Genomic DNA, 14,864 nt, shown 5'->3' with positions numbered 1-14,864 from the left:
CCTGCATGCATTTGCCCCCCAGGCTAAAAGTTGCCAGCCAGACCCTGGATAGGGGCATATTCAATTGGGCGCAAGGTTTAGTGTGGTAAAAAACCTTGCACCCCTCGGTTCCAATTTTGGAATACCGCGGGTATGCACGCTCCCGATATCTGTGGTATCAATTTTTAAAAAGTGGTCGCAGGGTTTTCAGATCTGAAAACGCCACACCGCGTAAAAAAAAATATATATATATTCTGCACTTACCTGGCCGCGGGTCTCTGGTGGTCTCCGTGGCTCCCGGTGGCCTCCCCTCTATTCTCTCACTATAGAGGGGGCAGCTGGGAGTCCCGGGGGCTGCTGGGAGGCTCGAGGGGCTGGTGGGAGGGGCAAGGGCTGCTGGGAGATGTAGTTCTCCCAGCGCCCATTCTGTCGGGGGGCACACAGACACTGGGGGGCCACACACACCAGGGGCCACATACAAACAACACACACACACTTACAAACAGTAACAAACACTCACACACACTGACATACTCACCCTGCAGCAGAGGACCCGGCTTCCGACTCTGGATGCAGAAGAAGATGCAGAAGACAGCGCTGCAGAAGGTAAGTAATTAAGGTCTAATTAAGTAAATTGGAAACTTCCAAATGCATAATTAGTCCTCAGCGGGGGGTAATGCCGGGGTCCCAGAGCAAGTCCCAGTGATTTTCCCCCCAAAAAAAATCACACTTGCTCTGTAGGTGCATGAAAAAAACCTCCCGGGGCTCTAAATTTCTCCTAATTGAATAGCGAAAATCCCGCTCCTGCAGGAAAAACCTTGCAGGTGCGGGATTTTTGCTATTCACCCACCCAATTGAATATGCCCCTTAGGAGCTGAGTGGCTGGTAGTTTATCACTCTCCAATTTATCACTTTCCAGAGCTTAGTACATCTCTCCCAATATCTGAAATTGCAGCACTATTACAGTAAGGTACTACTGTATATCCACCTCTCCATTACAGTCAGCTTAACGTCCATCCGTAATTATTGGACAGTGGTTGATGGAATCTGATGCAGGTCAAAAAGCTAATTCTGTACCCAACCTTCAGTCCACTGATGACATTTCCAAGTGGGAAGTGTACACGTGGCATTATGGCATAATGATTCATTCAGATAAATAGCCCCTGGCCTACACATAAAAATAGGCCCATCATCATGACAGCCTGCTGATTACCCGTCGGCCCTAAATCATAAGTATTAAAATTGTGTTTCTATTTCCCTCACAAAATGATGCCATTTTTTTTCTAGGGAGACAATGGGGCTGATATGCAGGAGGAGTACACGCCCACAAGACACTGGCCACACCCACACTGCTCAGGCCACACCTCCTCCTCTTCTCACTATATATGCCCCTGATAATTTTCAGCCCCAGGCCAATGCGGCCCTTAATCCAGCCTTGAGTGACCCTCATGGTTTTGGTGAATACATAGATCAAGGTTAGATTTAACCCCCCTCCCTCTCTTCCCTTACCTCATAGGCACATGATTGGGCCCTTTAGCTAAACTCATACTGTACCTCCCAGCATCTTGGATCCTAAAGTCAGGTCCCTGGTATGTGCCTAAGGGCGCCAGGGTTGCCTACCCTCCCAATTCGGGCGGGAGCCTCCCGATAAACGGGTGCAGCTCCCGCCCCCCCGGAAAGGCAGGCAAGCCTCCCGCATGCCGCCGATCCCCTGTCTCCCCCCCTGTCAGTACCTGATAAACCCCCTTCAGTGGGGGCCGCTGACGCGATTTGCGTCATTTTGGCCCCGCCCCCTGCTTCACAATGCCTGTATTTCGGCATTGTGTAGCGGGGGCGGGGTCAAAATGACGCGATCACGTGGCCCCGCCCCCTGTCACACCCGGAAACGGCCTTCAGTTCGCCCGGCCACGTCCCCTTTTGTCGGCCACGCCCCCTGTTCTGCCGATCTGGCTGCTCCCTCCTGGAAGGAGCAGCCAGATAGTCGGCAAGTATGCCTAAGGCACGAGCTGACGAAAAGTGGTGATATGGCCTCGTTCCCACAACGTCATGCCCCCTGAAGTACAGTATGCCCCTTTGGGGGGCTGACTACATGTCATGCCTCCCTACCATTTTATTAACATCAAGCAGGGGGCGAGCCCAGCACTCCAGCAGCTCCTGGTCTGCCCTCGGCCTCCTGACTGCTTTCAATAGATGCCATGTGCATGTGCATGGCATCCAATTAACTTTCCCCTTCACCCCTGCTCTGCACCGTATGGCTAAACTGATTGTAATCCATTCGTACGTTACAGCTGTACACAGTTATGTAAAAGCTCTGATAACAGATAAAGCACTGGCACGTGTACTGAAATAATAGAGATGAAAATGGTCTGGAAAGCAGATTCATGCAAAGCCTGCACCGATAAAATAACCTTAGACTGTTACAGTAGCTAGTCCTCAATCCTCTGCAAAACGTGCAATGAAATCATCAGCTACAGCTAATTAGGAAGCCAACAGGTGGATGTCGCTAATTACTCTGCCAGGAAGGTATCACGTATTCACGTCTCGTCCTGTCTCTGCGCCAGGAAGCTCCTCGCAGTTCTGCCTCTATGTGTGGTCTCTGTGGTCTCAGCTACCACCTGGGACTCTATTGCTATTGAACGTTACTTTCTCCCTGAAAGTTTCTCTTAATGATTTCGACTCATTTACTTTCCAGTCTGTCATTTTACAGCACCAAAGTTCTTTATCTCTCCAGTCCTTGAAGTGAGCTGCTCTAATTCTCTGCGCTGTGTGGTGAGAATCGTACATCTTTCCTTTTGCCGTCTTTGTTGAATATTAGTTTATTTCTGTGACTTGTTTCGTTATAGGGCCTCAACTGGATGCACCTGCGGCCGGTGTTCCGTACGGCCGTGGAGGCCTGCTTGCTACTAGTTTAGGCTAATGCGAGAATCTGCCTTTGTATGTTAAAAATCTGTACGGCTGCATGTGGAAGCTTTTTAGGTAAGCTCACGTTCCCATGACACTCCCACGGCGCTCCCATGAGACAAAAGTTCCTTGTGACAGCATGGTCACCAATCAGTTACTGCCTAAAAACGCCAATTTCACGGAAAGTGTAGTCCATCGAGGAACGGATCATGCTGCGCAGCTATGAAAATTCATACATATTAATAAGAGTGAACAACCCATATACTTCTCCTAAGAGAGTCCCTATGACATCATCCAGCTGCCAGCTCTCAGTACATTGGCTCTGAATGATCACATGGCCTCAGTGTCACAGGAACTTCTGCCGACAGCAACAGTTAATTTATATATTTATGGCAGAGAAGATATAGGCCCTCATTCAGAGCCGCACGTTAACAACAGTACGCTCGTTGCGTTCCGATGTTGACTAACCGCGCATGCGTCGGTGTTACACTGCGCATGTGCGTACGGCAGATTGCGTTTTTTTTTTCTCTCGTTCCTAAAATAGCGTACAGGAAGTGACATGTCAAATGTGATTGACAGAACAGGGCGTTTTTGGGTGTTGACGGGGGTGGAGATGAAAAAACGCAGGCGTGGCGAGGCGTTTTTGGGGCGTACATACATTAGCAGATGCGAACGTCAAATGTGTTCGGACCGTCTCATACGTCACTGGAACATCCGCTTTCCCTTCAAAATGCTCGCACAGCTTAGGGTCTGGATTACTCGACCACATTGGCGATGGCCTTCTCCTCCGTCCCGGGACTCCACGATGGTGCTGCGATTAATCGCGGCTGGTCAGTAAAGTAATTAGTGTTGGATTGAAATCCGGCTTGGTATGTGTTTGGAAAGCAGTTTATTGGGATAGCACAAAAGCGTACGCAGGTGGAAATCAGAGCTGCTAATGTCAGGATTACACAATCAATTAGCGTACATTTTTGGGGTTTTATTTTGGCCACAATTTGTTGGTTATGGCCTATTGTAACAATAATGTCATCATCTTTTAATTAGCTCCCCTTTTTTTTGGTTTACTGTGGAATTTGCATCGCTATGTGATTTTTGAAACGTTCCTTAAAGAGGCCTTTTTTTGTTTTAAGAGGGTCAGTTTTTGCCTTTAGGGCCAGGATTAAATGTAACCCATTTGTACAATAATGTCACAATACAATCTCAGTTTTTTGTTTTTAATTTATTGTTTAAACACAAACAAATTGGCCTAATATTTTGTTGCCTTTTTTTGTGGCAAAGATATTTGATCAAAAAAAAAAATAACCATAACTGCTAACATAAGCGTAAATACAAAATTTAAAAACATTTCACAAGAAAGGAGAGGGAAGTTTTGACCAGAAAGGAATATGAGCCAAGCACAGAAGGAGTGTGGGAAAAGTCGCCATTGCTGTCACCGTTTTCTCGCCCGTTTGGCTGGGTGAGGGTGGGCGCCAGACCGGGTCCGGGATGCCATCGGGCTGGCCTGTCCAGAGGCAGATGTTGTGGCCTCTGGACTAGGCACAGGGCTAGGCACATTTGGAGGATTGGCTGATGTTGTGCCAGAGGTGGAGGATCCGGATGTTCCGGCAGGAAGGGAGGTCGGCTCCACCATGTGCTGGCGAACGAGCTGCTCCAGGGCATCGGCGATGCGGATGTTGGCCCTGGTATTTTCCGCCAGGGCCTGAGCAATGGTCACGTTGGCCGCAGCATTTTGCTCCAGGGCCTCAGCCACCCGTATCAGACTGGCGTCCATCCTCTGCAGAATCTCCGTATGGCAATCCGATTTAAAATTGAGTTCTGTGAGGAGGCCCACTGCCTGCGAGGGGGCACGCCCTGGACTGGCTTCTGCAGGGTCCTCAGCCGGATGTACTGGTTCCTCCCCTGCAGAGCCAGCAGAAATTCTGCGGCCAAGGCTCCCCTCTGGAGCAGACTCATCCGCCTCTGTCTCTGTTAGGAAATTGGAGAAAAGACTCACATTAGAATCTACATATTGGCACAATAGCATTTCAGAGTTGGTGACATCACAAGACTTACCTTGGCCAACATGAGGAGCCGCAAAGTCTGGCATGTCCGTATCCATGTTGGACACGCCAAACACCTCCACAGCCTGCACACACCCCTGTGCCATCTCTTCTAAGTCTGTCAACTCCAATGACACAGGGGTGGGACCCCCACCTGTCCCCCTTGCATGCCTAGCCCTGTCGGCAAGTTTTTGTTTGAGACGATATTTGAAGTCTGCCCATCTGTGGAATGAAATTGGAACCATTATCCTTTTTTTTACAATGGGTTTTGTTTATAGGATGGGAAAGTGTTTACTTACCGCCGTTTGACATCCCGGGCTAGACGGACATAATCACCCACCCTATTGACAGCAACGGCGACCTCCTCCCACATTCTCCACTTCTGGCTTTGGCTCATATTCCTGGCTGCCTGGGGCAGGATGTCAACGCACTTCTGGATCAAAACCTCCATCTCCTTGCTTGTGAAATGTGGCTGCCTTTTTTTTTTGGCAGCTTTGGCGGGTTGACTGGGGCCAGCAGTCTCTTCCATGTCATCCTCCTCACCTATTTGGGTAAATATGCAGATTTAGCCACTTCACAACTTGACCAATATATTTGTTTTAAAATAATCATGGAGACAAAATGCATGAAGGCCTTACCGCCGGATTTTTGGCCATTGTTTCCCTGGTCTGAAGCCATGTTTCTGCTTCCAGAATGAAATCAACCAGAAATTCAATGTGATTTCGTGACGTATTTATACATGCGTCCTTTGTTTGCGGCCGCATCATTGATTGTGCGTCCCTATGATTCATCCTTAATTTGTGCGGGAAAATAAACACTATTTATGGCTTGGTGTGTGTGGAGTCGAGGTGGGGTTGTTGGATTGTTGGCGGTTAAGTTGTTTGGATTTGGTTGTTTGCGGTTGGAGGATTTGGCAGAGTTGGTTTTTTGTTTGTTTTTGCTACAGTTCTTTTGTTTTTCCGTTCGCATTTTTTTCCTTTTTTCCACATCCTTTCCTGATTTGGTAAGTTTTGTGCAGTCAAATTTGTGGCCAATTGGTGTCTTCTTCTGTTTTGTGGTTAGTTAATTTGTTTAACACTCATTTCATCTTTTTTAGTGTTTTTTGGCTTTCGGACCCAAAGACGTTTTTTTTGGAAATCTTATATATTCGAGTTGGGTAAGTCCATTTTTTGTCTTGCATTTGCGAACTAATTACCGCATTTTTGACAGTTGGTGTAGTGACTTGCATTCGCGAATTAATTACCGCATTTTTGACAGTTGGTGTAGTGACTTGCATTTGCGAATTAATTACCGCATTTTTGACTGTTGGTGTAGTGACTTGCATTTGCGAATTAATTACCGCATTTTTGACTGTTGGTGTAGTGACTTGCATTTGCGAATTAATTACCGCATTTTTGACTGTTGGTGTAGTGACTTGCATTTGCGAATTAATTACCGCATTTTTGACTGTTGGTGTAGTGACTTGCATTTGCGAATTAATTACCGCATTTTTGACTGTTGGTGTAGTGACTTGCATTTGCGAATTAATTACCGCATTTTTGACTGTTGGTGTAGTGACTTGCATTTGCGAATTAATTACCGCATTTTTGACTGTTGGTGTAGTGACTTGCATTTGCGAATTAATTACCGCATTTTTGACTGTTGGTGTAGTGACTTGCATTTGCGAATTAATTACCACATTTTTGACTGTTGGTGTAGTGACTTGCATTTGCGAATTAATTACCGCATTTTTGACTGTTGGTGTAGTGACTTGCATTTGCGAATTAATTACCGCATTTTTGACAGTTGGTGTAGTGACTTGCATTTGCGAATTAATTACCGCATTTTTGACTGTTGGTGTAGTGACTTGCATTTGCGAATTAATTACCGCATTTTTGACTGTTGGTGTAGTGACTTGCATTTGCGAATTAATTACCGCATTTTTGACTGTTGGTGTAGTGACTTGCATTTGCGAATTAATTACCGCATTTTTGACTGTTGGTGTAGTGACTTGCATTTGCGAATTAATTACCGCATTTTTGACTGTTGGTGTAGTGACTTGCATTTGCAAACTAATTAACGCATTTTTGGCGGCTTATTCATCATGTAATCCAGTTCTGCTTTTCCCTTTTCCATTTTTGGGGTCCATTTGAACCCTATTTGACGTACGGTGTGCAATGTCATTTTCATCGATGGCCAAATGTGTGTTTCGGCTATTTTCTGTGTTGGCTTGCAACAATTTGAAAAAAAAAATTCACCCTCTAAATTTTTGAAGTCTCATTTTTGACTTTTTTACAGTTTATACGTATCATGACAATACCCCGGCATGTAAGCAGCTATGGATGGTATCAGAAAGCTAAGTTGTTTTTTCTTACTTTTGGGGTGGCTCAAAAGCCTTACATTGTAAACTTTGAATTTCAGGTAGATCTGGGGCGAATTGTTCTGGCCCTGCTCCCGGAAGACGACCAACCTCAAACTCGTCCCAGGCGTAGGCATCGTAGGCATGCAAGGCCCCAGATATTTCGAACACGTGTCACCCTTTTTGGAATGCCCGATGATGAGGTTTTAAGACGCTACCGTCTACCTCCCAAAATCATCATAGACACTCTCTCATTAATAGAAAGTGATCTTGAGCGGCAAATTGACAGTCCAACAGCAATACCACCACTGACGCAATTTATGGCGGTGTTACATTTCTGTGCCTCAGGATCGTTTCAAACAACGGTGGGAATAGTGGCGGGCATCTCCCAATCCTCCTTTTCCAGGATCCTGAGGGCAGTGATGGAGGCACTTTTCAAGCACCTCCATCATTTTATTAAAATGCCTTTGGATATGGGTGCCCTTAGTGTGGCCAAGGCCAATTTTTACCAAATAGCTGGCTTCCCACACATCATAGGGGTTGTGGATGGTACTCACATACCACTTCAGCCTCCAGCACGGCTGGAGGCAATATTTAGAAACAGGAAACACTATCACTCCCTGAATGTAATGGTGGTATGTGATGCCTCCCTCCAGATCCTGTCCCTGAATGCTAAATTACCCGGAAGTGCTCATGACTCCTTCGTCATCCGGCAATCAGGGATATGGCAGAAATTAACCAACCTACAAGCTGGTGATGCGTGGCTTCTGGGTAAGTGGAGACCTTTAGTACATAACAATGTTAAGCTTGATACACAGTGTTCCTGATGTGGTCTATTTTTGTTCACAGGAGACAGTGGATACCCTTGCATGTCCTGGCTGCTCACTCCTTATTTGGCTCCCACACCAGGGCCACAAAGTGCGTATAATTCCGCACTTACAGCCACCAGGCAAGTGGTGGAGCGCTGTATCGGCCTTTTAAAAGGCCGATTCAGATGCCTCCACCGCTCTGGTGGCGAGCTCATGTATGTGCCGGATATGGTGTCTAAAATTGTGGTCCTGTGTGGGATATTTCACAACATTGCCATAAGGAGTGGTGTCCCAATGCAGCCAGAGGATGCCTTACCTGAGGATGGCCCCCCCGAGGTTGGTCGAAGGTCAGTATGTGGGGGGGCCATACGCGATGATGTGGTGGCCAGATTTTTTAGGTAAGTTTGAACAAAACTCCAGTGTTTATACCTAATGTGTTTGTGTTTGTTTGCGAACATCTAATTTATTTTTATTTTTCTCACCATCTTCTGTTTGTTCACATAATCTTTGCCACTCCAACGCTCACTACTTCCTGCTACCCTTACCAAACCTGGATCTGGTCCTTTTGGGCATATATTCTGGAACCCATATCGCAACGCCATGTTTGTGGAATCATGTTGGCATGCTCCTTCGTCAACCAGTTCTTGATTTTGTGTTTTTATTTAATTATTTCTGGGTATGTGTTGTATTTGAATTTATCACTGTGTTTTTTTTTTGGGAGTGACCACTTTGTTTTCTCTGTTATGTTGTGAATAAATGTTTGAAGAGTGAAATGGTCTTCCTTTTTTGGGACGTTAACAGCAAGTGTAACCAGGTTAACACAAGTTACATTTGACTAAGGGGTAAACCAGTACTGACGCCAGTTGAGCTAAACTGAAATATGTTTTCAGCTTCCCAATCCACACCAAAAGGAAGCCTGGCCCAACCTTGGGATTTGTAAGATTGGCCTAAGCAGCTTGCGCACCAAGTAGGAACCTGGAAAATGTAGAAATATGTAATTGACACTACACCCAAAAAGGGAAATGACATTGTTACTGTTATGTGTTTCTTGTGTCTGTTTGACATACAAAGACAAAACACAATCTAACTTTTAAAAAAGGGAAATCCTTGCAGGAACAGTCTACTTATGTCAGGCTAAACTATCTTGGTTTTGGTTTTTAAAAATGAGCCACAACGTATATTTGTCTTAATAAATTTAATTGGAAAATAGAACAAAAATAAAAAAACTAATGCCGAAGGAGGCCAGACAGCCGGTCGAGGGCCACCAGAATGCCGATGACATGTTGGCGCATCTGCCCCACAACATCCGCCACCTCTTGCCGACGCCTCTGTTCCTCTGTGGGTGAGAAAAGTGTGGGTTAATACAACAATAGGGAATCCACATAAAAAAAAAAAAACACAACCAAATCACTCCTAAACCCAAAAACAAAAAAAAAAAGGGGGGGCTGGCAAAAATACAAGGCCTAGGTACAAATTCCCACAGGTATGAGATGTGTATGTTTAAATCACCAGGAAGAGGTAAAGGCAAACCTTCACAATCACCAAAAGTCAAGCCACAAAAACACGAAGAAAGGCACGACACATGATTACATACAAACAGTTTGTGCTTTAAAAAAAACTAAAAAAAAACATACCGGGAGACAAAACGGGAGCTCCGGGCAAACCTCCATGATCCTCCTCGGAGGATCCGTCATTACCCAAAGAATGGGGCGGAGTTATGATGGACTCCGGGGAGGGGGTAATTGGAAGAGGGGTGGGTGGAGGAGAGGGGGAAGTGGGACGGAGGGGAAGGAGGCCCGACATTTCCGGGAGAGGGTCTGGGAAGGATGGGGAGGAGTGGGGAATAGGGGAAAGATTTGGGGTGGAGTGTTGGCTGGGGGTTGGGGATAGTGGCCGGGAACGCCGTCTGGACGGACGGTGACGGCGGAGTCTTGGCTGTCCCCCTAAAATATGTCAAAGAAATTGCGTTTAGTTTATGGACAAATCCGGGCAACCAAACTAAAAAAAAAAAAAAAAAAAAGCCAAATAGCAGTAGAATTAATAAATCAGAAATAGAGGGGAAACATGCACACGCAGATATGAGTACAAATAATAAATAGAACAGACAGGAAAACATGCACACGCAGATATGAGTACAAATAATAAATAGAACAGGCAGGAAAACATGCACACGCAGATATGAGTACAAATAATAAATAGAACAGACAGGAAAACATGCACACGCAGATATGAGTACAAATAATAAATAGAACAGACAGGAAAACATGCACACGCAGATATGAGTACAAATAATAAATAGAACAGACAGGAAAACATGCACACGCAGATATGAGTACAAATAATAAATAGAACAGACAGGAAAACATGCACACGCAGATATGAGTACAAATAATAAATAGAACAGACAGGAAAACATGCACACGCAGATATGAGTACAAATAATAAATAGAACAGACAGGAAAACATGCACACGCAGTTTGCCCCACAAACACAAACATTAAAACCACAATACATAACACTTACTTGCCAGGATCTGCATGCGAAAGCATGCCAGCAAGCGGGGCGTTCGCCGTTGCAGGTCGGACCACCTGCGCTCCAGCTGCCCGATGTTGCGGCGTGAGCCGAAGGACCGCAGGCGGGACCGTGCCTCCGCATACGCGGAGCGCTTCTGCCGGTTGGTCATGGGTTGAGGCTGGCTGGTGATCCGGCGATCCATGACCTCCGTAAGCACCAGCAGCTCGCGCCTGGTGAATGCGGAGGCTCTCATGATGGCAATGGTGTTTTTCTTAAAAATCATTTTTGATAAAGTGTGTAAAAATTTTCTGATTGGCTAATGTATTTTGGAAATTAACAGGAGCAATTTTATTGGTTAGTGTATGAGTCATGTGTTCGACAGGGACAGAAATCTCTGGAGAGTTAGGATAGGCTTGATGCAGTGACATGCGTAAGCAAATTTAAATAAAGAAATGAACCCAGGGAAATATGCGGGGATCCACAGCAATAGTACAATTGTTTAATTGTGGTTCACATGTTTTTTGAACAATAAAAGCGAATGTTTCATCCGTACGTATTCTGCGGGTAAACACAAACACGGACAAGAGTAAAGTTTCTTGCATTGTGTTGAAAAAAACAAACAATTAAGCTAATTGATACATTGATTGGCATGATACGATTGATGGAGGTAGGCAGAATAAAGGAGCAGGTAATCGACATCTGACAAGGCCACTTCCTGTTTATACTTGTGCGTGCGTTCCTTTCAAGCCATTTCGGGGATGTACGCTCGCTATTTTGTACGCTCGTTAGTTAGAGGAGGGGTCGTCAGAGTATTGGGCGGAATTTTAGATGCGAACGAAAATACGAGCGAGCCATTGAATTTAAATATTTTTGTACGTACGCCTAACGTACGTGCGCCCGCTTGCGAGTGGGTCTGAATGAGGGCCATAGTTTTGTAGGGATCACTTAGTATAGATTGTACAAAGGGCAGAAATGTGGCAAAAACCCACGAAAATGCAGTTTTCAGGATTTTACTGCATTTCTCATAAATACTAAATACCAGAATGCGATGCCCAAAGTCATAGGGGCAAATTTACTAAGATGGGAGTTCTATTAAGAAGTGATGTTACCCAAAGCAACCAATCAGATTCTACTTCTCATTTATCTAGCACCTTCTAGAAGATAATAGCTGGGGGTAAATTTACTAAGAATCGACTTTGGTCGAGTTTTCTTTTTTTGAAACACTCTTTACTTCACCGAAACTCGGGTGAGTTTTCCGTTTTTCAACTCGCAAATTTACTAAGAAGTGAGTTTTGCTGAAAGTGAGTTTTCCAATGGTGAAGTAGATCGAGATTTCTTCCCCTAGTTGTGAGTTTAGATGAGATTACTCACCCGAGATTTCAGTGTTCTCACTGCCAAACTCACCCGAGCAAGCAGCCTGCACATATCAGTGAGATATGTGTAAGCTGCTTGTGTGTTGTACCTGTAAAAAACGGGTTAAAATATAATAAAAAATGACGTAGGGTCCCCCCCCCCACAAAAGCATAACCAGCCCTGGACTTGTCCTGGTTCCTAAAATTACGGGGAATTAAACGAATAGGGTTCCACCGTAATTTAGGAACCAGCACCAGGCTGCAGGGCCAGTAAATATAGGGGGAAAAAAAATTGCGTAGAGGTAACTCTTTACTTGAAACCAGCACTGGACCGGGGTGTAATGCCACAGTCAGGAGACCCTATTACCGAGTCTGCAGGGCCAAAGCATTCCCACCCCAAGCCGGTCAGGCCAAGCCCAGGGGTGCGGGGAAAAGCCCCGGGCTTCAGACCAAGACTGGGGCTTCGGGAGAGGGGGGACCCCATTTTGGGGAGTCCTCACTTCCCCTGAGATCCCCGGCTTGGCCTGAGTGACTTGGGGTTAGAATGCTTTGGCCATGGAGACCGGTAATTGGGTCTCCGGGCTGTGGCATTACATAGTAATTACATAGTAATCTATCCAACTGCTCTTGGAGGGCCCTACAAGCCAGTCAATCCTCTTATCTGTCACACATATGCAGGATGGGCATGTACTGTACCTGCTGGGTGACGTGATGCAGGCGCATGTAACATCATGTGATGACACCGGATGAGATCACCTGCCTGGCAGAGTGTAAACTTACTAAGCCTCTGCTTTAGCTTTACATATAAAGTTATATGTCAGTTGGATAGCATTATATATTTGTGTGGTTTTATCTAAGATTTTAGGCTAGAACCAGAAGAATGTATTGTTGGCAACATAATTCATGATCTGGGAAACGGGTACAACTCATGAAAACTAATAGGCGCATGAAACATGTCAACGATGCAGTCACATGCTGGAACCCGGAACGTGGATTTGACTTCCTGTGTCTGGGATCCGTTCAGTAGTCCAGGGCTCACTTCCAAGCTCCAGGGTCTGGGACATTGCTCTGCTGGCAGGCCTCATAACCAGGCAGTCTTTTTATTCCTTTGGTTCTGCTTCCCCCATGGACAGAAGGACACTAAATGTATGGCGCAAGAGTATTAGGTCTCTGTTGCTCCAGCAATCTTGTGCTTATCGGCCATTCGGATTTTCTTCCCAATCGTGAACCTCTGCTAATGACCTTAATCGCAGATTGTACTGACCAGTAGTGGCTCCGAATCCCTCATGTGCATTAATGACCAAGCCGGCCAGCTTCTAGGGATGGCATTAGGTGCAGCCGCTAGAAGACAGGAAGGGCTGCCGTGATAGCAAGGCGGGACGTGATCTCTGGTACCGCAGAGCAGACTGGCCGTACCAGGGGTAGAAAACACCTCCTCCTGGGCTACCTGTACAGCTATAATTCACATCAGAGCTTCCAATGGGAAGTAACCGCCACTGCTAGGCAGTTCCTGTTGGTGGAGGATTTTAATGGGGGGCTGCAGCCCCTTGGTAAAATTCCCTACTGGCGCTGCCACTCTAAAACTGAACTTGCCCCAGCAGTCTGCAAACCCAGAATCGCGCGTGTTGTGTACAGTTGCATTAAGAAAGGAGAGGCAAAACCACAGGCGTTCCTGGGTGGTGACTGGACTGAAGTGAATGCAAAAGAAGGCTGTCTTTTGGGCGTGTTATGGGGGGAGTGTTGCGGACTTGTCAGTGAATGCGGCTGCGTTCTCATATTGCAGAGCCGCAGCCACAAAGTCCATGTACAGAAGTAGACGCCGCGTCTGTCATAGACTGGTGCAATGGTCGATGGTGCATGCAACTGTGCGCCCTTGGTGGAGTGTTCGGAACCACCGGCGGAGTTGCACCATCCATAGGCACGGAATGCGGGCGTCCCAGGGCTCGCACAGATCGGCACTCACTAGTACAGGGAAAGTTTGAAACTAGCATTTGCATATTACATTCACTGCGACTCCAGAAAAAGGTGCAAATGTGGGTGCAATAGCGCACACCTCTGTAACAGGCCCACTATCTGCTACTAAGCTTATTCTGGCTACGTCATGCAAACGGCATAATAGATACATGCATACCCCAAAGTATTTCCCTGTCCTCAGGAAGGCCACCGTCTTGGAAAAATGGTCCCCCGTCATTTTACTGCGAGACACTTTAGTGACCACGGCGGTGCCGGAGAGAATCAGGTAGAAGTTCTGGGCGACGTGACCTTCTCTTATGATTACTCGTCCAGGCCCAAAACTGTAAAAGAAATGAGCGGAAATTGTTAGGATGCAAAACACACACTGTTACAGGAACCAAGGGGAAAAAGCGACGCGTTTCATAAATATTAAATTGAGCAAAGCAATTGAAAGACATCACACTCCATTTTAATAGCTGTCTGACACTTGTACAATAAATAAATATGAAGGGGGAGTAAAACTTTCTTTTTTTATATTATCTTTTAAAAAGTAGTGCTATAGTGATACTGATAAAATACACTTTTGTCTTCAGGCAATTATCTGACATATAGGGGAGTATCTACAATGGGTGCAAGGCGCATGCTGCACAAGGCCCCTGAATCAAGAAGGACCCAAACTGCTCACCCATTGTCTATACAGAATCGGTATGATATACTGGTGGCCGCACGGCCGGGAGTTTGAATCCCGGCAGCGGAAGCCCGAAAAATCATCAGAGCCCGGCAGCTGAAGCCCGACTGCGCTGGAAATCCCTATCATTCTAAGCTAAGTATCTACTAACCTAACCCCCCCTAACCTTCCTTAGGGGTGCCTAACCCTAACCTCCCCCCTGTGCCTAACCCTAATCCCCCCTCTATGTGCCTAACCGTAACCCCCCTTCCCCGCTGCCTAAACCTAAGTCCCCTGGGGGGGATTCTTAAC

The 14,864-nt window shown here is 46.1% G+C and overlaps 1 protein-coding gene across 1 annotated transcript in view; it reads right to left on the bottom strand.

The window, feature by feature from the left end:
• LOC148503040 (cyclic nucleotide-binding domain-containing protein 2-like) overlaps nucleotides 1–14,864 on the bottom strand; it is a 338,546-nt gene that overhangs the window by 219,999 nt on the left and 103,683 nt on the right. The window contains exon 7 of the mRNA XM_088449036.1: nucleotides 14,064–14,226. Within this exon, the coding sequence (XP_088305162.1) occupies nucleotides 14,064–14,226 (163 nt within the window). The remainder of the gene's footprint in view (nucleotides 1–14,063; nucleotides 14,227–14,864) is intronic.

Source organism: Taudactylus pleione, unplaced genomic scaffold (genome assembly GCF_031769625.1).
Source record: "Taudactylus pleione unplaced genomic scaffold, aTauple2 ptg000478l, whole genome shotgun sequence".
In the NCBI taxonomy this organism is placed as follows: domain Eukaryota; kingdom Metazoa; phylum Chordata; class Amphibia; order Anura; family Myobatrachidae; genus Taudactylus; species Taudactylus pleione.
Note: the sequence above shows the minus strand (reverse complement) of the source record. Positions and strands in the feature narration are given on the sequence as shown.